Source organism: Benincasa hispida, chromosome 3 (assembly GCF_009727055.1).
Source record: "Benincasa hispida cultivar B227 chromosome 3, ASM972705v1, whole genome shotgun sequence".
In the NCBI taxonomy this organism is placed as follows: domain Eukaryota; kingdom Viridiplantae; phylum Streptophyta; class Magnoliopsida; order Cucurbitales; family Cucurbitaceae; genus Benincasa; species Benincasa hispida.
This window is the reverse complement of record NC_052351.1, coordinates 61,633,372-61,659,729: the sequence shown is the minus strand read 5'-3', so window position 1 is coordinate 61,659,729 and position 26,358 is coordinate 61,633,372. Positions and strand designations below refer to the sequence as shown.

General features: G+C 31.4%; 3 protein-coding genes across 5 annotated transcripts; 1 reads left to right on the top strand and 2 right to left on the bottom strand.

The window, feature by feature from the left end:
- The first annotated feature begins 734 nt into the window (after positions 1-734).
- On the top strand, positions 735-4,418 carry LOC120073200 (ABC transporter F family member 4). Of its 2 annotated transcripts, none has more exons than XM_039025883.1 (2): positions 735-914; positions 1,974-4,418. In XM_039025883.1, exon 2 carries the CDS (start codon positions 1,987-1,989, stop codon positions 4,162-4,164), a length of 2,178 nt encoding a protein of 725 aa, XP_038881811.1. In that variant the 5' UTR covers positions 735-914; positions 1,974-1,986; the 3' UTR covers positions 4,165-4,418. The 2 variants fall into 2 exon arrangements, with proteins under 2 accessions (XP_038881811.1, XP_038881812.1); XM_039025884.1 differs by having other exon boundaries at positions 1,952-4,418.
- Positions 4,419-16,141: 11,723 nt separating this feature from the next.
- LOC120073839 (transcription factor MYB60) lies at positions 16,142-17,864 on the bottom strand. Its single transcript, XM_039026712.1, has 3 exons — positions 17,626-17,864; positions 17,381-17,510; positions 16,142-17,019 (listed from the first exon to the last, which is right to left on the bottom strand). The coding sequence occupies exons 1-3, from the start codon at positions 17,756-17,758 to the stop codon at positions 16,275-16,277; spliced, it is 1,008 nt and encodes a 335-aa protein (XP_038882640.1). The 5' UTR covers positions 17,759-17,864; the 3' UTR covers positions 16,142-16,274.
- Positions 17,865-20,939: 3,075 nt separating this feature from the next.
- LOC120074033 (F-box protein SKIP24) lies at positions 20,940-25,838 on the bottom strand. Of its 2 annotated transcripts, XM_039027011.1 has the most exons (7): positions 24,868-25,838; positions 24,545-24,718; positions 23,848-24,010; positions 23,632-23,769; positions 22,395-22,780; positions 22,013-22,194; positions 20,940-21,624 (listed from the first exon to the last, which is right to left on the bottom strand). In XM_039027011.1, exons 1-5 carry the CDS (start codon positions 25,092-25,094, stop codon positions 22,751-22,753), a joined length of 732 nt encoding a protein of 243 aa, XP_038882939.1. In that variant the 5' UTR covers positions 25,095-25,838; the 3' UTR covers positions 20,940-21,624; positions 22,013-22,194; positions 22,395-22,750. The 2 variants fall into 2 exon arrangements, with proteins under 2 accessions (XP_038882939.1, XP_038882938.1); XM_039027010.1 differs by having other exon boundaries at positions 22,013-22,780.
- Between the last annotated feature and the right edge of the window lie 520 nt (positions 25,839-26,358).

Sequence of the window (26,358 nt, the reverse complement as noted above, 5' to 3'; positions counted from 1 at the left end):
GATGAAAATGATGGCTAGCTGATCACAAAAAATGGAATTGAAAATTTCCCTACTCTACAATTTTTGATTTGATGCTAATTTGCCTATTTTTCATGTCATTTACGTTGTTGTGTGTGAATTTAGACCCTGATAAAATAAATAAATAAATTAGAAAAAGATAAAATAAGATTTAATCCTAACTTATTTGAGATTAGGAAAAAACTAATATCCTAATCTTAGTAGGATTAAGATAAATTATTTTCCTTATAAATACATCACTATAGTTTCATAAAAGGGAATTTAATTTTTTGACTTCTTTTTCATTATACATTCTCATTCCGACTTTGGTATTGAAGCTTTTTTTCTTTGTTTTATAAGTTCAAATGTATTTTTTATCCAAATCTTGACATCAACATATATTAATTTTAATACATAAATATTTGTAATTGATTCCAAATTCATCGATTATTTTTATTATTAATTAAAATCAACAGCACGAAAATTTTTGTATTGATCGAAAATTTTAATTTAATATGATCATTTTGATCTGTAGTTATAATTAACCTTAAAATATAAAGGACTAAATTGCAAGTTTTTTTTCCCTTTCTTTATGAGCCTTAATGCCAAAATTGAAAGACGCATGGACATTAGGTTTCAAAATATATATTTAGCCTAAAGAAAATTACTATTTTATAATTAAAGAAAACCCTAATTCTCATATTTTATTTTAATTATATAAAAAAAAAAGGAAAAACGAAAAACGTTAAACCCCCACTCGATCGTCCTTCTTTCCTCCTCCCATTTTATCTCTTTTATTTCTCCTTTTTCCCACCGGCAGCCGCTCTGATTTCTTTCCTCTCTTTCAGTTTCTCTCTTTGCCGCAACCTCACAGCTGCCGTCGCAGCCTCTCCGTCTCTCCGTCGCTCATCGTCGAGGTCTGTTCAGATCATATGTTTTTTTCTTATTCAATCAACTTCTAGATAGGTTAAATTTGGAGTTAGGTCAACTTTCGATTGGATTAATTAAAAGTTTAAACAAGATTTCAAATCATACTGGATTTCGATTTCTATCCTTCCTTATGCTGCATCTTTTTCGATTGCTTTTCCTGTGGTGATGTCCGTTGTTTTCTATTCTGCCTCATCGGAACCGCTTTATTTTTGTTGTGTTTACTCTTCTGATCTAACCCTAAGTATTAGTTTGGTGGCTACTGGCTGTCGGGGAGTGAACTCGTGACTGTTCCAAGGTCATTTTAGTTTGTGGCTTATTTCCTTGAGAAAATTAACCCATACAACTGTTCGTTTTGGTACTATTTAATTCGGATAATTCATTATTTCTTTGCTTTTTCGACTGTGTGTTTGTGTTTCTAAATTCATTACTTTGATGTTAAATCTGCAATTTGCCTTGTCTGGTTTATTATGCTTTTGGGTTTTCATATGAACAGTTAATTTATTTCGTTTGAATAGTTACTTTATATAGCCTTTTTTCTTAATATTTTTGTTGTTTAAACATGAATTTGAAATGAACTTTTAGGTTCCATTTTGCTTGCACAGAAAATTGGGTGTAAATGATGTGTTCAAGTTATGTTTAGAAAATAAGAACTTTGGTTTGGCATAAATAAATAAGGCATATTATATTGTGGTGAATGATCTCTTCTAGCTTCATAAGGTATCAAAGGTCTGTTATAGTTTCTGAGAGTATATACTGATCGTTTTATTATTCAATATATATAAATTTCCTTTGATGCTCTGAATTATCATGCCCTTCGTGTGCTTGCCATTATGACTTAATTTTTCGGGGAACATGTCTTGTTAGTATGTGTGTAGCACATCTGTGTTTTTAAATTTTAAGATGATTTCACTTTTTATGTGATCCTTGCGTTGCAGAAAATAGATGGTCAATGTTATTACTTATTTACTAGACTAGATGACAGATGTGAACAACTCATGTTTGATGGTTATTGAATCTATGCCAGATAATTTTTTCCCCATTATCAGGTTGATTGGTGCAATGGGAAGGAAGAAAACAGAAGAAGGCGGTGGTTCCAAAGTCAAGCCTGGTAAAGATGTTCCTGGGAAGAGAGAGAAGCTTTCAGTGTCAGAAATGCTTGCCAGTATGGATCAGAAATCAGATAAACCAAAAAAGGGATCTTCATCTTTGGGTGGTGGTGCTAAACCTCAAGCAAAGGCTCCAAAAAAGGTTGCAGCCTACACTGATGGCATTGATCTCCCTCCCTCAGATGATGAGGAAGAAGAAATTGTGTCTGATGGGGAGCAACAGAGTACCAGTTCCCAGAAACGGCTACCCTGGCAGGACCGGGCCGAGGTTAAGCCTCTGGAGGTGGCTGTAAGTGACAAAGAGTTGAAAAAACGAGAGAGGAAAGATATGTTTGCAGCCCATGCTGCAGAACAGGCCAGACAAGAAGCTCTAAAAGATGACCATGATGCTTTCACTGTTGTAATTGGTAGCCGAGCTTCGGTTCTTGATGGTAATGATGAAGCTGATGCAAATGTCAAAGACATTACAATCGATAATTTCTCTGTTTCAGCTAGAGGGAAAGAGCTTTTAAAAAATGCATCAGTGAAGATATCTCACGGGAAGAGGTATGGTTTAGTTGGGCCTAATGGTATGGGAAAGTCCACATTATTAAAGCTCCTCGCTTGGAGGAAGATACCAGTTCCTAAAAATATTGATGTCCTGTTGGTTGAACAAGAGGTGGTTGGTGATGATAGAACTGCACTCCAAGCAGTTGTTTCTGCTAATGAGGAGCTGGTCAAGCTTCGGCAAGAAGTTGCTGATTTGCAGAATTTTGATGGTGGTCAAGATGACAATGATGATGATGATGCGGGAGAGAGGCTTGCTGAGTTATATGAAAAGTTGCAGCTCTTGGGATCAGATGCAGCTGAGGCTCAAGCTTCCAAAATTCTTGCTGGACTGGGTTTTAGCAAGGATATGCAAGCACGTCCCACCCGTTCATTTAGTGGTGGATGGAGGATGAGAATTTCATTGGCTCGGGCTCTTTTTGTTCAGCCAACACTTCTATTACTAGATGAACCCACAAATCATCTAGACCTTAGGGCCGTTCTCTGGTTGGAGGAGTACCTCTGTCGGTGGAAGAAAACACTTGTTGTTGTGTCACATGATCGAGATTTCCTCAACAGTGTTTGCAATGAAATTATTCATCTTCATGACTTTAGGCTTCATTTTTATCGTGGAAATTTTGATGATTTTGAAAGTGGGTATGAGCAGCGACGGAAAGAAATGAACAAGAAGTTTGAGATATATGATAAGCAGGTGAAAGCAGCTAAGAGGTCTGGAAGCAGGGCTCAGCAAGAGAAGGTGAAAGACCGAGCAAAATTTGCTGCTGCTAAGGAAGCCTCAAAGAACAAGTCCAAGGGAAAGGTTGATGAAGATGAGCCCCTGCCAGAAGCTCCCAGAAAGTGGAGAGATTACAGTGTAGAATTCCACTTCCCTGAACCCACCGAGCTCACCCCACCATTATTGCAGTTGATTGAAGTAAGCTTCAGCTATCCAAATAGGGAAGATTTTCGACTTTCTGATGTTGATGTGGGAATTGATATGGGAACTCGGGTTGCTATTGTTGGGCCCAATGGAGCGGGGAAATCTACTCTTCTGAACCTGCTCGCAGGTGATTTGGTACCAACAGAAGGTGAAGTTCGTAGGAGCCAGAAGTTGAGGATTGGGAGGTACTCGCAACATTTTGTAGACCTTCTGACAATGGAGGAAACACCAGTTCAATATCTTCTTCGTCTTCATCCTGATCAAGAAGGTCTAAGTAAGCAGGAGGCTGTTCGTGCTAAGTTGGGGAAGTTCGGACTTCCTAGCCACAATCACCTCACGCCGATTGCTAAATTGTCTGGGGGCCAAAAAGCCAGGGTTGTTTTTACCTCAATTTCCATGTCAAAGCCACACATATTACTGCTTGATGAACCAACAAATCACTTGGACATGCAGAGTATTGATGCACTTGCTGATGCCTTGGATGAGTTCACTGGTGGAGTTGTTCTCGTTAGTCATGATTCCCGACTCATATCACGTGTCTGCGAGGATGAAGAAAAAAGTGAAATTTGGGTTGTTGAAAATGGCACTGTGGAGTTTTTCCCTGGAACTTTTGAGGAATACAAGGAACAATTGCAAAAGGAGATCAAAGCTGAGGTTGATGATTAGATAAGTTATCTTGAGAAAGACGTCGGATTTTCGAGTAGCACATTCTACTTTATCCTTTTTGGTTTCTGATGTTTACTTTACATTTTAAGTATTCAGGTCAATGTGTCCTAATTCTGTAATATCCTTCGTGCGTGAATTACTTATAATTCGGGTATGTACAATTAGAGAGAGAATTGTCATGAGTTTTGCTCGAGCTACTGTAACATATTCTATTAAGAATTTCACAGTATTCAAAATTTTTGGTTCCTTCTTTATTTATGTCTCCATTGGTGCTCAGATTATATTTTCCACTCCCGAAAATGCACAAAGATCAGTGATTTTATTATTGAATATATTTTGTGTTATCTGACTAATAATTATCATAAAGCTTTTCTTTGGCTGTTGAATAACGAGGCTTGCTTGGAATATGGTGTGAACAATTAAACCCAGTCAATTGTTCAAGTGACTATTATGATCGAGGAGGCTCAACCAGGAGAAGAAAGACCTACTCCGAAAACCCGGGTCAGTAGCTTATACTCTCTCAGATTTTTGTACTTCATTTTGGTTAGGGAAAGGAAAATTTTCCATTGAATTAGTTGTTACGGTATATTGGATTTGCTTAAACAAATAGAGCAAGTCTTTTAATGCAATCAGTATCCCGACGGATTGAGCATTAATTATTTCTAGCCATGAGCATTATTTTAAGTTGATCTTTCTGGGTCCAATATTTTCCTCAGGACCCTGTAGTTATACAGGCTAGGCGTGTTTTTCTCCACCATAGTAAAACAAGTTTGAAAATGGTAAACTCTTAAATGTATGAAAATATCAATTAATATTTATATCAATGAATTCTTTATAAAATAAAATTCACGAAAATCACAAGAACTCATATAATCCTTAACTTCAGGATTTTCCAAGATCGAAAGGGTTTGGGGCCTAGAGAAGAATCACCGAGGGACAACCTTATGCTGAAAAGAGAAGAGGCCTCGGGTTAGTCGAGTCCAAACCAAAAGAAATAAAAGATGCTGGTGGATAAAGAACCCTTTTGATAAGAACAAATTCTATCCGAGATGATAAAAACAAAATTAAAACTTAATCTTTGGGGGAAGGAACAACAAAGTGTTTAGAGCTATTGAGTGGGACCTTAGTGAGATTTGGTCCCAGGTGAGATTTCACATTTCTCTTTGGACTCCAATTTCAAAGATTTTTTGTAATTACTTTCTAGGCAACATTGTTCTTAGTGTTGGACTCCCTTTCTCTAGTGGAGTTTTTTATTGCCCTTGGGCTTGTTCTTTTTGTGTATAAGGTATTCTTTTATTATTATTTTTTTCTCAATGAAAGCAGATGTTTATATATAAAAAAAATTAATACATTGTTCACTTCAAATTTATAAGACAAAAGAATGATCAGAATCCACTGTTTTCATCCCAACCAAGAAAAGTGACCAACCCTAGGACCCCAAGGAATCATTTGTTTGTTGAAAATGAAATAGATTATTAGAGGATCCTTTTAGTCTTATTATTCTCGTTTGTAGTTGAAATGAGTTTCTTCTATTACCTGCATTATGTATTTATCAAAGGCGATATGACGCTATTCTGGAAGGTTCATTATTATTAAAATTGATACTTGGTAAACAAAATCAAGATTTTATTGACTCTGATGACCTTTCAGGCCTTTGAGCAAGATGGGTTGCTTTTTCTCTTCTGTAACTGGGTCCAGATAATTGTCCTAATTTGATGGCTATAAATAAGGTTACATAAATGCTGTAGACTTGCGGTAAGCAATTACCTTTCTTTTAATTGCCATTGTACATAGATATTGTTTTAGAGAGAGAGAGAGAGAGAGAGGGAGATAAACAGGGGGTTTTAAAAGCTGTTTTATGAATTGGACAGGATTCAATTGCATTCAAGGCTGTGGGATCAGCTCATCCGTGGACAATAAGTGGATCATTTATGGAATCATGTAAGTTTTTTTTTCTTCTCTCCCTTTAATATTAAATGATAATTGCTGAAGTTTTAGTAGGGGAATAATTTCTTGGAGATCCAGTCATGTGATGAGGCTTTATTTGTCTGAACTTACGTGTTATTTGGTTCACAAATAATGATTATTATGACAATTATTAAAAATGGTTAGAGTATTACTTTGGTTTTATACTTTGTCTTATTCTATTTTAGTATTGGTCCTTATAAGATTAAAATGCAATGTAGTTTGTCTAAAGTTTAGGGATTTTAATCAAACTCTTCTTATTTTAGTATAAAAAATATTGAATATAATGGCAACATCCTAAAAGAAATTTAACAATAATTAAGAGAGGATTTTTTTTTTTAAATAAAAAATTTTTACAAGGAAATTTAATTGCAATTGGGTTATACAAATTTATTCTTAAAGTTTTGATTCTTTTTCATTTCGAATATGGAATTAATACTATTCTCAAAACCAAGTTGAATGGCTGAAAATCAAACCAATAAATTACCTCAAAGTCAATCTAGCCAGATATACTTAGGATCCAAAAAACTCTTAAATCCAATTGTAAAAAAATATCAAAATCTAGTCATAAGATTAAACTATGAAAAAATTATCTATACCCAATCAAGACAAATGCCTAACAAATAAGTATAATTCAAACTCAAAGGACAATTGCACTTGGACATAAATCTTTAATAACTCGGTCTTGTTTGATAACCATTTGGTTTTTAGTTTTTGAAATTAAGTTTATTTCCTTTTAATTTCTTACAATGATTTGCATATTTCTTCGGAAGAGTTGGTTGAATTCTTATTCAAATTCTAAAAACAAAAACAAGTTTTATCTTTTTTTCAAATTTTCAAAATTCAGTTTGGTTTTTGAAAACATGGGTAAAAAGTAAATAATACAATTTAGAAGTGGAAGGGGTGTTTATAGACTTAATTTTCAAAAATTAAAAAATTAAGAACCATATAATTACCAAAGGCAATCTACGTGATTAACCAAAAGTATTAGTTTTGTAGTTACTACTCTTTAAATCATTAGATTTTTATTTTTATTTATTTTTATTTATTTATTTTTTAAATGGGAAACTAAGAAATCATATATCCACCCAAAGACAAAAGACCAACCTACGTGCAAGGGGCAGAGAGAATCCTTCCCCTCCCGAAACAAGTCTATAAGGAAAACCTTCCAATCGTTAATAATCATAGAAAGCCTTTCAATTGTTAATAATCATAGAAATGCTATAACTAAAAATTTACGAAATTAAAACTGCTAAGTTAAATATATATGCAAACAAAAAAAAAATTGTGTAGATGTAAACACATAATTCACCTAAATTATAGAATCACTCTTGGATGAGGACCTAGAAAATCATAAAGTTAGGGTGACATTTGACAGCATGATCTTCACACACAGACCAGTCACATAGTACCAGCTAATCCTAAGTGGAAGTTAAATTAGTGTATATAGTGAGAATAGATTTTAGAATCAATGCTAGCTGTGGTCCCTTCCCATACAAACACTATTTGTAATGAAATGAAGAAGAAAAAGGCTGGCTGTTTAATGCTGTGTTAGGATCAATAGCCATAGGAGGTGGCTCTTATTTCACTCTCATCATGCATTGCTATTTTTGATAGGTGGGGTTTCAAAGTAATTTGTCCAAGAACTGATGTGATGGCTCTCTCTTTCTCTCTATCTCTCTCTACAATAGTTAACTAAAATAAGATAGAGACAGAGAGAGAAATGGAGGGTTGTGTTGGATATAACTAGAAAAATACTCTGCTATGACAGAGGACAAAGTAAGTTTCTTTAGTCTTTACAGAAAGGGTGTATGTCTTTAGTTCTTTTTTCCCTGTCAATGAAATAGGCAGATGATATTGTAGTGTGCCATAATGGTACTCAGAGGAGCTGCACTAGAAGCAGCAATTAGATCATTATTCAAACTTGTTAATGCCCTGCTAGAATTTAGATCTTGATGTGGACAAAGATATTGATATCTTTTTTTTTTTTTTTAGGGATGTGGATAAAAATATAGATGGGATGTTGATGTTGACATATATTTTGGAAAATTGTTTAGATTGACAAATGATTATTAGACTAATAAGTCTCTAAGCTTTCAACTTCATGTTGAGTAGGTCTTTAAACTTTCAATTATGTTTAGAATTTTTAACATTAGCTGATGGTCTAAAATTAAATTTTATGTTTAATAGGTTCTTAAACTTGCAACTTTGTGTCTTGTTCGTCTATTAAAAATTTAGAGGTCATCCTTTGTTTGAAGACATTTTTGTGATACTTTTTATGGTCTTAAAATCAAATAGATACAAAATCTGAAAGTTCAGTGACCTTATTAAACACCTTTTAAAGTTTATGAATCAAATAAACATTTTTAAGCATGAATATTTATACTTTTAAGTTGTAATTTGTTTGTCATTGGTTTATTGTTTTTAAATTCAACCAAAGGTAGGGCAAAAGATCAAACTTTTAACAGAGAGGGTAATGTATCTTGTTTCTTGTATTATTCTGATTTTTATATTAGTATTAATGTTCACATTGGTTATTCTAATTTTTTACATTTTTCATACTCAACCGTCTTCCGATTATTAATGTGGAAATTGGATAAATTATGTTTGAGAAAATTGGATTGAAGTTATTGTTCCTTTCAGCATGAATGTAGGTGTTTTCATTTTTTTTTTTTTTTTTTTTTTAGCTTTTGTATCAATTTAAACCCTGAGATTAGTATCAATTTAAACCCCAAATTAATAATGGTATCGATATAAACCTATTTTTATAAGTATATCAATTCAAATCTTAAGTTTTCTTAAAGTATCCAAATAAAAAATGATGGAAGGTTTAAATTGATATACTTGTGAAAATTAAGGTTTAAATTGATACATTTATGAAAGTTCGGATTTAAATTGATACAATTATTAGTATGAGATTTGAATTGATACACTTACAAAAGTTTAGAGATTAAATTGATACACTCATTAATCTAGGTTTAAATTGATACGACTTTCAAAGTTCAAGGTGTAAATTGATTTATCTTTTCGTATGATTCAATATATCAATTGATTTTTCTCATTAGTCTTGTTTTCGATTCAATGAACTCGGAATCCAGTACAAAACTTTGAAATTAATAATCCTTTGATGGCTAAATAATAAATAAATAAATAAAATTAGTCCCTTAAAGTATATCCACGTCCTCAATAGTCAAGTACTAGTTAAAGAATGAGAAATTTTTGCAATACAAATTATTTGAGATTACACTCAATGAAGCATAGAAAATCAATAATCAATAATAATTATTAATTGCATTTTTAAACAATATTACTCTTCGCCAGTTGTTGGAATGACACGAGCCAGACCTTGATTCATATGGAATAGGGGTTACTAATTTCCCATCTTTTTGGGATGGAAAATGAATCGACATCTCGATGTGAGATAGTCTTTTCAATTTGAATTGGGAAAGTACGGTGAAGTTCATCTTAATCGTCCATTGAAGAATAAAAGGAGAATAAAGCGCCAATGGCACGCAAAGCGCAGGTAAGGATATGAATTAAAAAAAAAGGTGGAGAAGAAGTAATCGAACTCATTTCCTTCGCTTCCTTGGCCCAAAGCAATGAGAACTCCCCAATAAAATGGAAATTAAGAATCTAGAAAATGTTTAGTCAAATAAAGTTGATAGGGATAAGACTTTTTTTTTAGCACAATTGGAAGTCAGGAAATTCGAATCACGAATCTCGTAAAAATAACATCTAATATAATATAATTTTTTTAGCATTAAAAATCATGGTAAAACAAGACGTTTAATATGTTTATAAAATTACTTTATAAGACCCCAAGATGAGCCACAGTCTAAGTGGCATATAAGTACATTGGGGTGTTTGGATTAAGAAGTCGGGAAGTATGGTGTAGGAGAGGAGGAGTTGTAAAGGCCACTCCTTGTTTAACGAGTTTGTGGGTTCCATTGCTAAAAAAAATATCAATTTTATATCTTATTAGCTTCTTATACTATAAGTCGCATGAATTCACAACTTCGTGACTTCATAATTCCATGAGTTCACAACTCCATTACTTGTTCCAAACAATAACTACAATGTCTATAGTTAGAAACCTTCTTACCACTAATTGTACTAAAAAAATTATTTTATAAGTCAATACGATTTCAAACTTTTTTTTTAATAAAATATAACTTAACTCTTTTTTAGTAAAAAAAATATAATTGAGTGTTTGTATATAATGTTAAAAATATTAAGAATTTGTAATATTCAGTTTAGAATGGGGTACTGAATGATCTTGAGGACATGTAAACATGGTTAAGAAAGTCTTTATAGGAATTGATAGCTACTACTTTTTTTTAGTACAATTATTACCAAAATGAGGATCGAACCTCCGACCTCTGTGGAGGAAGGTTATGTCAATTATCGTTGAGCTAAACCCACTTTCACAATTGATAGCTACTACCTATACTAATATGATATACACTTACTTTTCGGTGAATCAATAATAAAAACTTCAAATTTAAGCGTGTTTCGCTTGAAGCAATCCTGTCTTTGGTTTCTTCCTATGAATTTTCTTAGGCAAAATATGATGAAAGGACCATTAGTTGCCACATACTCAAGTGATATAAGACATGTACTATCGAGGCCTTATTTTATATATTATTTTTTGGAAGAAACAAAACATGTAAAATTTGAACTTTCATCTAAAAAATCCTCATACATCATGCTTCCTTTCTTTTCAAGTTTTCATTTATTTTGCACCTAGTTGGTGGCCTCTCTTTTTCTTGTGCATTTTAATTTAATGACCAAATGAATAATGGCATCTTTTCAATAGTAACTTAATTATTTTGAGTTCTACTTTAACTTTATTATTTTGAATTACTTTTGAATTATAGCATTTCCCTTTTCTTTCTTTTTTTTTTTTTGAGGTCTAGCATTTCCTTATTAAATGTATTAAATGAAAATATGGCTTTGCTTTCTTTTTTATTTATCATTATTCATTGTTTTTTAAGTTCATCGATCTATTTCGAAATGTATTTTACATTATTTATCATAATTTATGTATTGATGTGTACCATATGGATACTTGATGAATAAAATTGCATTATTTCCTCTTATTTAAAGAACTTAATTTCTTGAAAATAATTTCAGTTTGTAAAACATATATTCAGTAAAAGTATGTCTGAATACTCAATTTTATTAGTTTCTTATTTCTTTTTGTATTCTATGAGTGAAATATTTTCTCGGCTTATCTTTGTATGAAAAATTATAGATTTGTACATTTTCGATTACGAGGCTACTGTGACATATATATCGTGACTCGCGTATAGGTGTTACTAATACTTTTAGTGGCGTTTTTCTTTTAACTTTCACTACGCATTTTTACGCATTATTGAAACTTACTTTTCTTGTAGTATAACTGTTTTTATTTTTGTTAATATGAATACATCCGTCAATCCCAAGCATAATTCAGTAGATATAGCATCAATTATACCATCCAAAAGATTGATAGTTTGATCCTTATCAAACTATCATTGAATTCGAGAAAAAATATACATGGTTCAAATAGGTTAAAACATGTCTCCGACCAAGAGGTTAAAGATTTCAATCTCTTCTATATAACCAGTTATTGGATTAAAAAAATACATTGTCAACATAGCATTAGCACATTTAAGTGATTAAGATATTATTTCTTTCTCTGAGATGAAATTTTTAAATCTTCGTTCCCACATTTGTTGTCGCTTTTTTTTTAACATTTAAAAATCTATTCTAGGTCTTAAGAAAAAGTATTAAAAATAGCCTCTTAATTCATTCTTTGCCCCATACAAAAAGGGAAAAAATAAGGCCTAGATTCAAATAGGAATTTATAGACTTATTTACTATTAGGGATACATGCGAAGGGACAAAAATTAAAAAAAAAAAAAAATTACATATATATTTTCATTTTTGAGTTCACCAATGAAAGTGTAGAATCAAACTTCTAATCTTTTAGTCAAGTTTGCAATATTTTAAGTCGAACATGTATGATCAATCAAATTTGACAAATTCAATTTATATTCAAATATAATATAGAAAAAAAAAAAAAAAAAACCTAAGTGACAATTACTTTATGAAAAAAACAATATGTTGTATTTATGGTGTTATAGAAAATATTCCTAAACTTTGTATCTTGTACTTTGATTCAAGAATATCCTAAATTCTCAAAAGTTTAAGTAATATCCTTAAACTTAAAAAGAAAAGTTAAAAAATATTTTTACCTTTTATTTATAACATAAATGCTTTTTTTTTTAAAAAAAAAAAACCTTTGAACTTTGAAAATTTCACTAATACCCTTAAACATAATTTTTTTAAAAAAAATACCTTTGAGTAATTAGAAAGAAGTTGAAAAAAATACCACTTTTAACTTTCAAAAGTTACATTAAAATCATTTATTGTAAAAAAAAAAATAAAGGAAATGTACATTAGAATATATATTACGAGTACGAAAAAAAGACGATTAATAGAGTATTGTAGAACTGAAAGGAAGGAATGATGGAGTATATAGATCAACTGTTTTGTCCATATACAAGCGAAAGGGAATTTCTTAAACCATTTTTTTAAGAAAAGTTTATAAGGATATTAATACAACATTTGAAAGTTCTACACTATTTTCTCAATATGTTTCATTTGTACACTAACGATAAAGAAAATTTTCAATTTTTTGGTTTACCATTTAGGGGTATTAATGACACTTTTCAAAGTTCAAAAACATTCTTGAAACGAAAACTAACCGTAAAGATATTTGTGAACTTTTTTTTAAAAAGTTTATAAAGATATTAAAAAAAAGTCGAAAGGTTAAAGATATTTATGAAATAAAATAAAGTAGAAAGTGGTTTGGTTTGGTTTTAGAGAATATTATTGAATTTAAATGGAAGGAAATAAATATATAGAGTAAAAGTAAAAGGGAAAAGCAATTAAAAGGCAAATATGAAGAGATGGATTGAGTATTGAGACACCGAAAGTTGAAGAAAAAGATCACAAGTTTCTTTCTTTCTTTCTTTCTTCTCATAGAGATTTACCAAAACAAGAAGGATTTGTGGGCAACCCATTTTCTTCTTTTTTGCTTCTGCAAGATTTTCGTGACATTTTCTACCTTTTATTTTTATATGCCTAATAACTAATAATAATAATATTCTCGAGACCTTTTATATATACATATAATGGTAAAATTATTGAAAATATTTTCAAATATAGTAAAATGTTATTGTCTATCAGTGATAGACCGTGATAAACTTCTATTACTGATATTGATAAATGTCTATTGCAGTCTATCATTATTGATAGATAGTTTACTCATTTTTCTTTCATTTACAATAAGTGATATGAGATTGTGATAAATATTTTCAAGTATAACAAAATGTCATTGTCTATCAGGGATAGATCGTGATAGACTTTTATTACTGACATTGATAAATGTCTAACGTAATCTATTATTGATTGTTAGTGACATTTTGCCATATTTATAAATAAGTTTTACTTATTGTTCTTTTATTTGCCATTAGTGATATGAGATTGGTTTATTTTTCTTGCTCATCTCTCTCCTAGTTGTATGCATAAAGAAGGGAAAAGAAGAGGTGCCCAATGCATGTTATTGTAATAAATAGACTTCAATATTTTTCACACTCTTTTTTGGTTTAATTAAAAGGTTAGTTTGATTTTTAATTTTTTGTGTTTCTAACATATGTTCAAAATTTTAAAAATTAATTGACCTGTTAGACATGTATTGAATTTTATGTTTAGTAGGACTTTTAAAATTTTAATTTTTAGATCTAGTAGGTTCGCGAATTTGAAGAAATATCAAATAATTAAAAGACTATTTGGACACAAAATTGAAAGTTTAAAACATATTAGACAACTTTTTAAAGTTTAGGGACCATAAATAAACACATATAAAAGTTGAGAGACATATTAAACATTTTTTAATCATATTATTTCACACACATATTTATATTTTAAAATTTTGACCACTATTTTCATTCTTTCTGTTTTCCATCTTTAAAAAATCAAGCTTAGTAATTCTCCCTCTATGTCTTATTGTTAAATAATCAATATTCTTGGAACTTTTGATGAACTCTAAATAAATTAAACTAGGGTTTAGCTACGTTTAGAACCTATTTTTCAAAATTTAAAGGACCATTTTAAATATAAAAAATATTTAAAAATATGACAAAAAATTTTTAAAAGTGTTTTTTTTGGAACTTTTTGCTATAAAGCGTAAATATTTTTAAGATTTTTTTATTTACTAAAATTTCCCATAATATAATTCTATTTTCCCGAACAAATGTTTGGTAAAGATGGGTTTTATTACTATACTTTGAAAGTTATTTTCTTTTTCTTTATAGTATTACTAACTAATTTAATGACACTTTTGTTGATAGTATAAGTTCTTTTTAGATTTTTTTTAGTATAATAATTATTGAAGGATACGAAAGTCGAATATCTAACTTCAAAGAAATGATTGCATGTCAATGTTTTTAGTATAATAGAAGCAAAAAAATCAACCACGGATCTAATATATGTTAGTGTTGCTTGTTTTTGCAGTTAAATGTCAACGATCTCACTAAACTAAATTCACTTGATGAAATAAAATATTAGAATATATCATTTACTAATGATTCCATCATAGTTTTGTCTTAATTTTTTTTGAAATTAAGAGAAACGAGATCGAATCATAGCTCTTTTTGTTTCATAAACCTATTTCGAAAATAGTTACTTAGCTTTCAAAAATGTATTTTTTTTGTTTACCAAATTTGGTTGAAATTAATATATATATATATATATATAATTGAAAAAAAAAACAAAAGAACAAAATAATTAACCTAGTAGGCCCTAAGGTTGTTAGTATTAAAGAGATTGGTTTAATTTCAAAGGTTTGAGAAGAAAAAAGAGATTAGAAAGCCATGTGTCATATGAAGATTTGATTTAGAATACATTGATTCAATTGATTCATTTCTTTTAAATTCTTTCTTTATATGTATTATTCTTTTTCTAATAATTCTCATCATATCTAATATAATCTTATTACATTTTATTATTTTCTTTCATGATTTGATATAAGGAATAACATATTGATATGTTAGATTGGAAGGCTATGAAATTATTCTTTTTTATTAAAAAAAAAATCTAACATTCTTGTAATGCATGAATCATTTTCTTTGACAATTTGGCACAATGAATTAGGGAACATATTTATTTTAATTTTAAGGTTGATCTAATTTTCTTTTAATTAACTCATGGTTATAGAAATTTCCCTAATAAATTTAGGTAATTGAGGTTTTTTTATTGCAAAAGCCAAATTTTGTATAAGTAATGATTAAATTGTATAGAGAAATAATGGATTTTAGAAGTCTTAATCATGCTAATTAAAAAAAAAAAAAAATTGATTCAAATTTTTTGTGGGGAAAAATTTAAACTAATTGATTCATATAAATAAAAATTTAAAACCTATTATAAATTTTAAACAAGTGAAAAATAAAGCTAGAGAAAATCATACAAACAAAGATGAACAGGTAAAACCACAAATTTTAAAATGTAGACTCAATAGTGCTCTAATAAATGTTGATTATTATACAAAACTCAATCCTTAAGTCAAACACTAAACTAAATTTATGAAATTAATATGATAGATTACCAAACTTAATTAAATTCAAACTTTTCGATATAGGAGTAATTGTAATGAGTAACACTTTTAGATATAATATTCAAATGTATATCAATATTTTTAAGAATTGCAAATGTAGCAAAATCTTAGCCTATAACTCATAGATTACAAGGACTAGATTGAAATTTTGCTATATTTGTAAATTCTTTTACATTTGTAGTATATCTACTAATACTTTGGGCATGATTGTTATATTCACAATTACCCTTTCAATATAAGAGTGAAAAGACACCTTATAATATATGTTAATAAAAAAGTAATTGATTAGTATATACAATTATATGAAGGTTGAGAATTCATTAAACTCTAAACTTAAGGAAATTTGAGAAATTAAATCTAAATATTATCACATTTTTTTTTTGAGAGAAAAAGAACATCTCTCTTCAATTGATCTCCCATTGTAGTCAAACCCTAAAATTGAAAAAAGTTTAAATTGAAAAAAATAATAATAATAACAAAGTTGTTAGAACATTGGTGACAATGCCATCATCTCCTCTACTTGAACAGCAGTGTCATCAAGCAGCCATTTCTCAAGAAATGACAATGGAGGATTATTTTGATTGTTATTTTCACTTCTATTTTGCTTAATATTATCATTCTCACAACTTTCATAACTCATCTTCTTCTTCATCTTACCAACTTCAAAATTATTGTCATCATTGTTCAAGTTCTCGGCCGATGCGATGGACGACTCGATCTCCTTCCCGACTGCTAACCCGTCGCCGCCATCTTGCTCGGTTTTCGGTTTTAAGCCTTGGATGGAAACCATGGGACAATCTCCATCATGACTTTGTTTCTCGTGAAAATAGAATAAATTCTCGTTGTTGTTATCGTTGTCATTCTCATCGTTTTTCTTTGGAGAAGATCTCATCCATCCTTCGAGTAGGCGCGAGATATTCTCGGCACTCGAGTAATAAGTTGACGACGACGGCGAAGCGGTGGAGGATCGATTCATGCCGAAACATGAGGCGGCGGAGGAGGAGGTGGCGGAATCGAAATCCAAGGTTGTCCTCTTGGAAGAAGAATCACTAAAGAAACCCTTTGAGAAAAATTCAGAAGTTGTTGAGTGATGATCTGAAGCTTTGGAAGTATGAGGAGAATTATTATCTTCAAAAGCAGATTTGAGCTTCTTCTTCAAGTGAGTGTTCCAATAGTTTTTAATATCATTATCCGTCCTTTGTGGAAGATACGAAGCTATTGCAGCCCATCTGCAAAATAATAAAATGACAAAAATTTGTCAAAAATATGAATAAATGATTAAATTAAATTCATCGTCGTAACATATATCACTCTAAAATCTTTCGAATTAGTGAAAACATTTCAACATCTAAAATATTATTTCCTCCCCCATTTGATAATATAAAAAACAGAAATAAAAATACTAAAATTTTCAATACACAAATCTCGACAAACAATTTTTTTCTTTTTTTTGCATTGAGTTCAGTTCAACAATAATTGACCTGACCTTCCTATTTAAAGATCGAAGGTTTAATCTCCCACTCTACTATTGTTATACTAAAAAAACAATTTTATTATAAAAAAGAGAGAGAGATTGATGAAGATAATTACTTGTTACCCAATAAAGCTTGCAAGTGGATGATCATTCCTTCTTCATGAGGAGTAAAGTTACCTCTCTTGATTCCCGGTCTAAGATAATTGGTCCACCTGAGCCTGCAACTTTTGCTGCATCTCAGGAGACCTGAGAATAGAATAAAAGATTAAATTTACCGTAATCCATTAGATCGAGAAAGTGAGTAAGACCCAGATCGATCTCGAGGACAGAATAAGAGAGAGAAAGAGATGATATATAATACCAGTGTTAGTGGGAACAGATCTCCAATTACCAGGGCCATGTTGTTGAATGTAAGAGACAAGAAGGATGTCCTCTTCTGGAGTCCAAGGACCCTTCTTGATGCCCACTTTATCACAGCATGGAGGCCTTCCCATGCTCTCTCTCTAGTTTCTCTCTCTAAAACTTCAATTTTCAACTCAAAAACTCATATTATTATTGTTGTTTGTTTTGTTATATAGATAGAGACTTCTCTCTCTCTCTCTTCCCCTCCAAATAGTGTTGTCACCATGTGATTGCTTAAATACAGATCATGACTTAACTCAGGTGTGCCAAACCCCAAAGTTTTTTTTCTAAAGGTTAAATTACAAGTTTAGTGGTACGAGAAAAAACTCCGTTTATATTTGTTTCGTACGTCTTCAACTTTGAAAATGTCTAATAAGTACTTTTAGCTAACACAGACCTGAAAGTTTAGATTGTGTTCGATAATCATTTTGTTGTTTTTTTTATAATTTAACTTTATATACATTCTATTTATTGGGTTTTGACTAAATATTAGAAGAGGTGCTTGTTCTACATTTGAAAAGTTCAAGAAAATAATGAGTTTCAAGCAATAATAAAAGAAGTCTATACTTTCAGTTTCAACACATTATCCTAATATGAAGCACTTTTAGTTCGATATATACTAGTTCAATTGTGTGAGTACAATAATACTTTGAGAGATGTGATATATTGTAGCTAAGGACAGAGAGATTTTGATGTGATTGTAATAATTTTACATAGTGATTTTTTTTTTCTGTTTCGTGGTTTTTTCGCCTCACATTAATTGATCACGTGTTCCCAGTTTTTTTTTTTTTTTTTTTTTAATTTCTCTATTACTTTTCTACTTATTTTCACGATCGTAGTTAGATGTTTTCCCCAAAACTACTTCCACTCATATTTTTCTATGTTTTGTTATTCACTTTTTACTCATGTTTTGAAAAATCAAGTTTAAGTCTTTTTTTTTAAAAAAAAAAAAGAATAATATTCAAAAAGTAGTTTTTATTTTTAAAATTTGACTAAGAATTCAAGTGTTTCTTTAAGATAAAGTGAAAACTATACATTTCAAAAATAAAAAATAAAAAACAAAATTGTTATGAAGCGTGACATAGTGACTAAACATTTGGTTAAATTATAAATTTTGAATATGGATTATTATGTATTTGATTTTGAGATTCCTATTTTGTCATATGAATTATGTTTAGGTGGATTGTGTGGATTGAGCTAGCTTCTATTTCATCTACTCCATGGTTTAATCAAATCTTATGTATATTTCTAGATGTTATTATATTGAATACATCAAATCTTATGTATAATATTATTTTGACTTTTCATAAATATTTTAGAATTATATTTGAAGTAAAAATCTTTGAATTTCTCGAGTAGAAATTGGGACTAAGAGTAATATTTTAACCGTCGAAAGTGTAAGAGTACTTTTCAAACAAAGATCAAAGTTCCCGACTTTTTTTTTAAAAAAAATATAACACTATTTCAAATTAGTTAAAATTTATACCGTATGCATATTTAATGGTCATTTAGTCTTTTCTTTTTTCTAATAATATTTGTGCAGTTGAGAGATCCAAACCTCTAACGTCAATCGTTATATGTCTAAACCAATTGAATTATGTTTCAAATGGCTTATCATTTAGTTAATAATTAAAAAAAAAAAAAGGTTGGGAAGCTTAATAGTAAGAATAAAGAGTGAAATAGCTTAGGCTTATTCTTATGTGGCTTAAATTTTTTAAAAAAAATAAATAAAAAAAAAAATAAAAGGTAAAGCACATTTGAAGTTGTGAGACTATGGAATTTCTAATATCACAATCTTTTCTCTCTCTTAAATTTATTTCTATTTCTATGGGGACCTCAAATATTTAATGGTGCATCACTGAGATGTCAAACTGCAAAATGGGATTAAGACACTTCAATTTTAATTAGGAACACAAGATAAATATCTAAAAGTTAAAACTTGTTGTGTAAGTAAAAATAAATCTCTTATACCATAGTATGAAAAAATTAAACTCACACTAATTTTCAAGTCACCTTTTTTAATAGCAAACTATGGATTAGAGACTGAATATTTTGTTAGAGGTTTCTATTTTGGATATTATTGAATCAAAGGATGATCTAATGTTAGGAGTGAAGTGTTCTTTCTTATTATTATTTGTTGGGGGTTGCCCCAGATTAAGGCTTGATGCCCACGACGGACCTAAGTCCAAGGAAATTTGAGAGGCAATATGTGAAGATGCACCTCTCAAACAGGAAAAAATCAAAGCCTTAGATTCTTGGTCCACTGACCAAACCGGTATTGGGTTACACTCATTCAAGTATTCTACAGCCTCAAGTTCCATAAACAATGTTAACATCATCGGAGTTATATGTAACTATAGGACTATTAGAGGAAGGACACGATAGATAGCCCCATTCAACCTTCTAAGGGAAAAATTAAGAAATTAACAAAGCAACTCTGACTTCACTTTTGTGTGTTTAGTTTAACTATACAATCCCTATACGAACTAAGAGTAGTTAGCACACTAGTTTGAAGATCTTTAATGTAGATCGACTCGAAAAGTAAGACTAAACCAAACGAAATGAGTCGAAAGTCAAGCCCACGAAGAGTTCGTAACGACGACAAGCACATGCTAAAATTTACGTGTCAATACTATTTTTTATATCGCGTGTATATGTTAATATCTCACTGAACTCTAAAAAGATTTTGCTGAAATCACATCATTAATATTTAGGCTAAAACATCATGTTAATCTTTACGACTCTGAATTTTGTTAATTAGCATATTCTGAAAATATGAAAACATATGTTCTCATGGTGTCTTTTCTCACATGGAAATTATTATTATTACTATTACTACTAATACTGTTTAACATTGATCAAAACAAACTTTAAATGACAATTTAAGATCTATTGAAAGGTTTTTTTTTTTTTCTTGAAAAAAATTATTAAAAGTAAAGGGACTAGATATAAAATTGATTGAAAATAAATTAACTAAATTTAGACCATTAAAGAATACCTAAAGTATTTAGGAACCAAATAGTATTTTAATCTAATATTTAAAGAATAAAATTGGTTGAGAAAAAATTTATGAGGAAATTGAGCTACTACATAGAATTCAAGGAAAAAGTATATACACAAAGCACTGACTTTACATCTATGTTTACCTGTAAAGAAGACAGATAACAGATAAAAATTACTAAAGTTCATAAACTCAAACCAATAAAGATATTGGTTTCACATGAAGATTGAACAGTAAGAGTAAATGTAAGCTTCAGCATAGCACTGACCCTATTAACTTCAAAGAAATAGATTGTTTTTATATATCAAAATTTCTTATATTTATGTTTGGACATGTTCATACATTAGAGAGCTCTTCCTTTTTATTAAAGGTTCAATGACCCAATAAGGCAGGTCACTCACCTCTTCCCAAAAGATGCATGGGACATATTTTTCAGCTCCATTCCAATAGACAATAAACTGCTGGTTCTATCTGCATTCGTGAATATGATATCCATCAGCTTGACCTTGTCCCATAGAACAACTTTGGTAATTGAGCAAGAATCTCCAACACTTCCTTTCGTCATCTGGACTCCATAGCATGCTTTGATTCAAGTCAAGATGCAATTCCCTTGAGTTGGCTTGTTTGTACGTTTATTATCACGAATACGATGCCCGACATTTTTTAGTGATATGATGTTCATTTTTTCTTGCTTCCTCGCAACGTTAGTCCAGTTGGAGTCGACCTACTAGTTGGCGTGCTAGATATTCCTTCCTCGTATATGCATTGTGTCGAACACGAGGGAGTTGAGGTAATATTCTTGAGATCTACCCACATATGCATATCTTCCCCAAGTGCTCACCATCATTAGATGCCATGTCCCTTGGAGTCTCTGAACCCACTCTAGTAGCTCGATCCTTCCCAAATACGACTGATAACTCATCATAACGAGGGAATGACTTGTTTATTCGGATGACTCTACATGTCCAAACAAATATATTAGCACCAATAATAGTTTAATATATTTTAAATGAATTTGTAATGCTACCCTGACCCATGCATCAAATACTTCCCCGTTCATACATGATATTCAGACATGAAATGACACGTTTATACAACCCATATATGATATTTTTTCATATGAATGAAATTTCAGAGAATAAAATGAGAAAAAACATATCCAAGTAGAAGCAAACGAAGACAAAAATAGAGTAAAAAATGGGGACAAAATGAGCAAAAACAAAGACAAAAACATATCAAAGAAATATTTCTCAAAGAGGAAGAAACGAAGAAATTCATGCAACAAAAATACAGATCGAACATGCATGAATCAACATCAACCAATTTTGAAAAGATAGAAACAAACCTTTAAGTAGTTGTCTTCCCCCACCAAGCTTTAGGCACTAGTTGTTCCCTATCAAGCTACTCCTTTGTTATTTAATCTCAAATCAATCATGCCACGCCACAACATGGAAAACAACAATGGCGAGGGAGATGAGAGAAGTGAGGAAGAGGCAAGACTGATGTTTTTGAGTTTTCTTGAAGCAGCTAGAGGAGTGAGGAGGTTAAGGGTCACAGACTTAAATAGAGTAGCATTTAGAGAAGAGAAAATGAGCAATTCAAATTTTGAAGATAATGAAGGAAAGAAGAGAGAATAAATGAGGGAGCCATTTTTGCACCAGAGACGAAGAGGTAGACAATATAATCTGCCAAAGAGAGGGAGAGAAATGAAGGGTGAAGGGGAGTACCTTGGTGTGAACTTCAACAGTGAATTAGTTTTGAAGTCCAGACTTGGGTTTAGTTTACCATGAGTTTCTTTATCCGTAGGCCAAATGGGGAGTGGACATATTTCCTTGGATAAAAGAAGTCCTTAATGACAATCTTCCTACTGATTTTTAAAATTCCCCATTTGACTAAAATGTAGATTTGCATATGATGTTGACATAACAGGTCAATCTTATTCTTACTCTGCACCCAGTGCAGAACACTTCGGCAGTTACGCTCATCTCAATTGTAATGCATAACCATCTTTAGTAGTTCCATACTAAGCAACTGCCCACATGTTGCGAGCAGGCTCATTCTTCAGCAGGCAATGCTCCCCAAGTCATGTACTGCGTAACTGTTTTACCTTGCTCTGATAAAAATTGGTAATCAAGCATATATTACCATATCAGTGCCAGTTCACAATCAAATTTTAAGCAAAGATGCAATGTTTACCTTACATATAAGGAACAGGTACCAATATAGGCAAGAAAGAAGAAAAGATTATCTAAGTAGAGCACGTGAAAATTGAGGCATAAACAATACTGTAGTCATGAAGAGCTACAAAGAAGAAATTTCAACTACGAATATAAAATAACCACAAGAGAACAAGCCAGTTAATGTGTCAAAATTAGATCATCTCAGGTATCGAATGAAAACAGAGGTAAGGCACAATTTTCACAGTGAACTCATACAAAAGTAACCTAATTTTGTCTTCCAATTTATTTATGAAAACAAAAAGCGGACTATATAATCTTTATAATTAAGTATATAAAATATAGATCAATCCAACCAAATTATAAATCAATCACAAGAAGAAAGGCTCCCCTCCCCTCAAACCCACCCCCACCCTCCATATACATGCTACTTATGGAGGTCAAAGACTCAAAGTTCAAAAGAACATCAAGTTCCATACATCAGATAATCTACCAACGAACAGCGAGCATCCCACGATCACACTAGGGAACTTTCGTCAAAAGAAGTATGAAGTATCCTAATGAGTTTATCTAGTAAAAATGGGAGAAGTTCTAACATCATGTGAAAACAATAACAATGGTTTGAAGAAGAAAATTGTTAATAGAACATAGTGCACACGTTAAAATTTATGAATACATGTGGAAGCAGTTAGATTTCTTGGTAACGAAATCATCATGAGGATGAAAAAAAATATTTAAACTGACAATCAGAAAATTTTGAAGCATAATCAACAAGCAAGGACCTTACATTTATTGCATCCTTTGACCTCCTCTTGATGTGAGATACATTATTACTGCTATCTATAAATTTATGATCCTTTAGAGGGTGGTACTTCAATGAAGTTAACTCTTCTTTAGCTAAGTTGAGTCTTTGTCTTTCATCTTTCTGCGGCAAGCAGTATTAGAAATTAAAATTACAGTTCTTATCAGATGGAAAAATAATGTTTCCACATTTAAGACTTACAAGTGCTTTCCAAAAAATAGCAATTTGTTGCTTACAAATCTTGAGCTCCATATCTAGAGTCCGAGACCGAGAATCAACAGATACACTACATTGTTCAACAATTTGTGTTTGCCTTGCCCTAATGACCTCAGGCTGCCAGACGTTCAAAGCTACTGTTGCTTCCCTGAGATGACAAAACACAATTATCATATCTAAAAAATTTGACTCCTAACCGGACTAAACATTTTAGCATTACACGTGAAGGGGTAAAAAGGTTCAAAAAGTTACCAAGACTGGACACACATTAGACAAACGAATCCACTCGGCTTTGTTATCAACAGATAATCGAAGTACCAAGCCAATTTTTCATTGTCTTGGTGACCTATGCTGACCTAAGCATAGTTCGAACTTATGTAGGCAATATACCATCCACCCAAGAGGTTAAGGATTCGAAATCCTCGCCCCCACATGTTGTTGAACTCAAAAATCTAGTAAGATGGTCCAATTGAATTTAGATACAATGACAACAATCAGTTATTATGGTTTCCTCCTTTTACCCACTGCCTATAATACTCAACGAAAGCACAATTCCAATCAACGATTTTACTAATTGCAAGCAACCAAGTTGCACAAGCAAACAGAAAATATTACTGAAACATCAAACGAGGAAAAGAACAGGAAATATTACTGAAATATTGAATTAATTGCCGAACACTACCTGACTGTGCGTAAATTAGACAATTCCGTCAAGGTCGTTGTCAATTTGTTGGTCTCCACCATCAACCAATTCTCTAATTCACCAAGCCTTCTATAGTGCTCAGCTATTTGGCTTTCCTTTCTAAGCACCGCTCTCATATGCGCCGCTTTCTTCCTATTTCTATCTCTCTCCAACCTAACCAGAAAAAAATAATAATAATAATCGTCATGAAGAGAAAAGAAACACGGACTCTCCAATTTGTTCCAGCGTAATCAGATTAAACAGACGCCATTAGAAGAGAGAAATTCAGAGATATCGTGCAGCTCATGAATTCTTCCTTGTACCTGATTTTGTAAAGGGACTTTGAAGAGGAGGCGGAGGACGGAAAAGAAGAAGACGATGAAGGGTAATCGGAAGAGAGAAGATGAGACCACAGACAGTCATCGTCGGAGAGGCGGCGAAGTCGAGGAGAAGAGATGGAGACGCAACAGAGATCTTTGTAAGTCAAAACATAGCTCTTTACACCAACTTCGAGAATTTGTGTCCATAGCTCAACTGGCAATTCAGACATTTTCGGATTAGCAAAGATGGAAAGGAACAGTCTCAAGAAACCCTAGAATCCAATTGCAGAGTTCATCGGACCAATCTCTATCACCGACTATCCTTATCCTCCATTCCTCCTCTCCTTTTTATTTTATTAAATTAAGCATCAAACTGTTCTTTCCGCAAATTTGTACGGATGACTTCTAAATAATCCACTGGAAATTTGACCCCATTCTAAAAAAGTGCTCGAAATTTGATCTTCTATTTAGGTCAATCGCATGTGGAAAATATTGTTTTAATCCCAAAAAACGTAGATGAGGTCAAACGTAATTGAGATTTCTCGTACTTTTCTCTCGTTCCTTTATCTCGTTTTTCTTGCTCCTTCATCTCGTTCCCTAATTCACGTTACTCTCCTTCATTTTTTTCCTTGATTTTTTCTCTTCTTTTAAATTCTTCTCTCCCTTCTTTCTCTCGTTTCTTCCTCTAGCTTTTTCCTCGTCAATTTTGTAATTTTTTCCTTTATTTGAATTTTCACTCTTACTTCTTCCTCTTGTTTCTTGGTCTCACTTTCGCTTCTTCCTCTCGTTTTGATTCCTCCAACTTACATCTTTGATTCGAGAAGAAGAAGACATCGACATAAACAAAAAAAATATCGAAAAAGGAGGACAACTGAAGAAAAGAGGGTGAGAAGGAAATCTTGCTGGAAAAAAAAGCAACATAAACATAAATCGCCAGAAAAGAAAATAAGGAAAATCGTTGAAAAAATGCATTATAAGTAGAAGAAATCACTGAAGAAGAAAAAAAGGAAAAAAAAAAGAAGAAAGATAGAAAAAAAGAAAAAATATATATGCAAAAGAGAAAAGGGATAAGAAAGAAGGGTTAAAAATGATAAATTCACATGGTGATAACATTTATAGAAGGCCGAAAATTGACCAAATTAAAAAGTGAGGCCAAAATTCAAGATGACCTCTAAATAGGGGGCTATCAATACCAAATTTCATATTCTTTCTTTCATCCTATCATTTTAATCCTAAACTTTTAATTTTATCTCTTTGAACTTTAAATCTAAATAAATGTATCAACTTACACCATCAATTAAGGATCTGTTTGGATTAACTTGAGATAAAAATGATTTTTTCAAAAAAATCATTTTTATTTAAATACTTTTTGAAAAATAATTAAAACCGTCGACGAGCTAGACAAGGTTGACTATGACTAGTTCATTGTATTCATAGGTGTCCACCACTACCTTTCCTTGCTCTCACCCACATTTTAGTTAAACTCAAATTTCT

Bases quoted from the DNA above. Each gene is read 5' to 3' on its own strand.
- LOC120073200 (XM_039025883.1), top strand. From the start codon at position 1,987: ATGGGAAGGAAGAAAACAGAAGAAGGCGGTGGTTCCAAAGTCAAGCCT.
- LOC120073839 (XM_039026712.1), bottom strand. From the start codon at position 17,758: ATGGGAAGGCCTCCATGCTGTGATAAAGTGGGCATCAAGAAGGGTCCT. The intron at 17,511-17,625 runs GTATTATATATC...TTCTATTCTCAG, and splicing joins ATCTGTTCCCACTAACACTG to GTCTCCTGAGATGCAGCAAA. The intron at 17,020-17,380 runs GTAATTATCTTC...ATTATTTTGCAG, and splicing joins CAAGCTTTATTGGGTAACAA to ATGGGCTGCAATAGCTTCGT.
- LOC120074033 (XM_039027010.1), bottom strand. From the start codon at position 25,094: ATGTCTGAATTGCCAGTTGAGCTATGGACACAAATTCTCGAAGTTGGT. The intron at 23,770-23,847 runs GTAAGTCTTAAA...TGCTTGCCGCAG, and splicing joins CTATTTTTTGGAAAGCACTT to AAAGATGAAAGACAAAGACT. The intron at 22,781-23,631 runs GTAAGGTCCTTG...AATTTTTATCAG, and splicing joins GGTCAAAGGATGCAATAAAT to AGCAAGGTAAAACAGTTACG.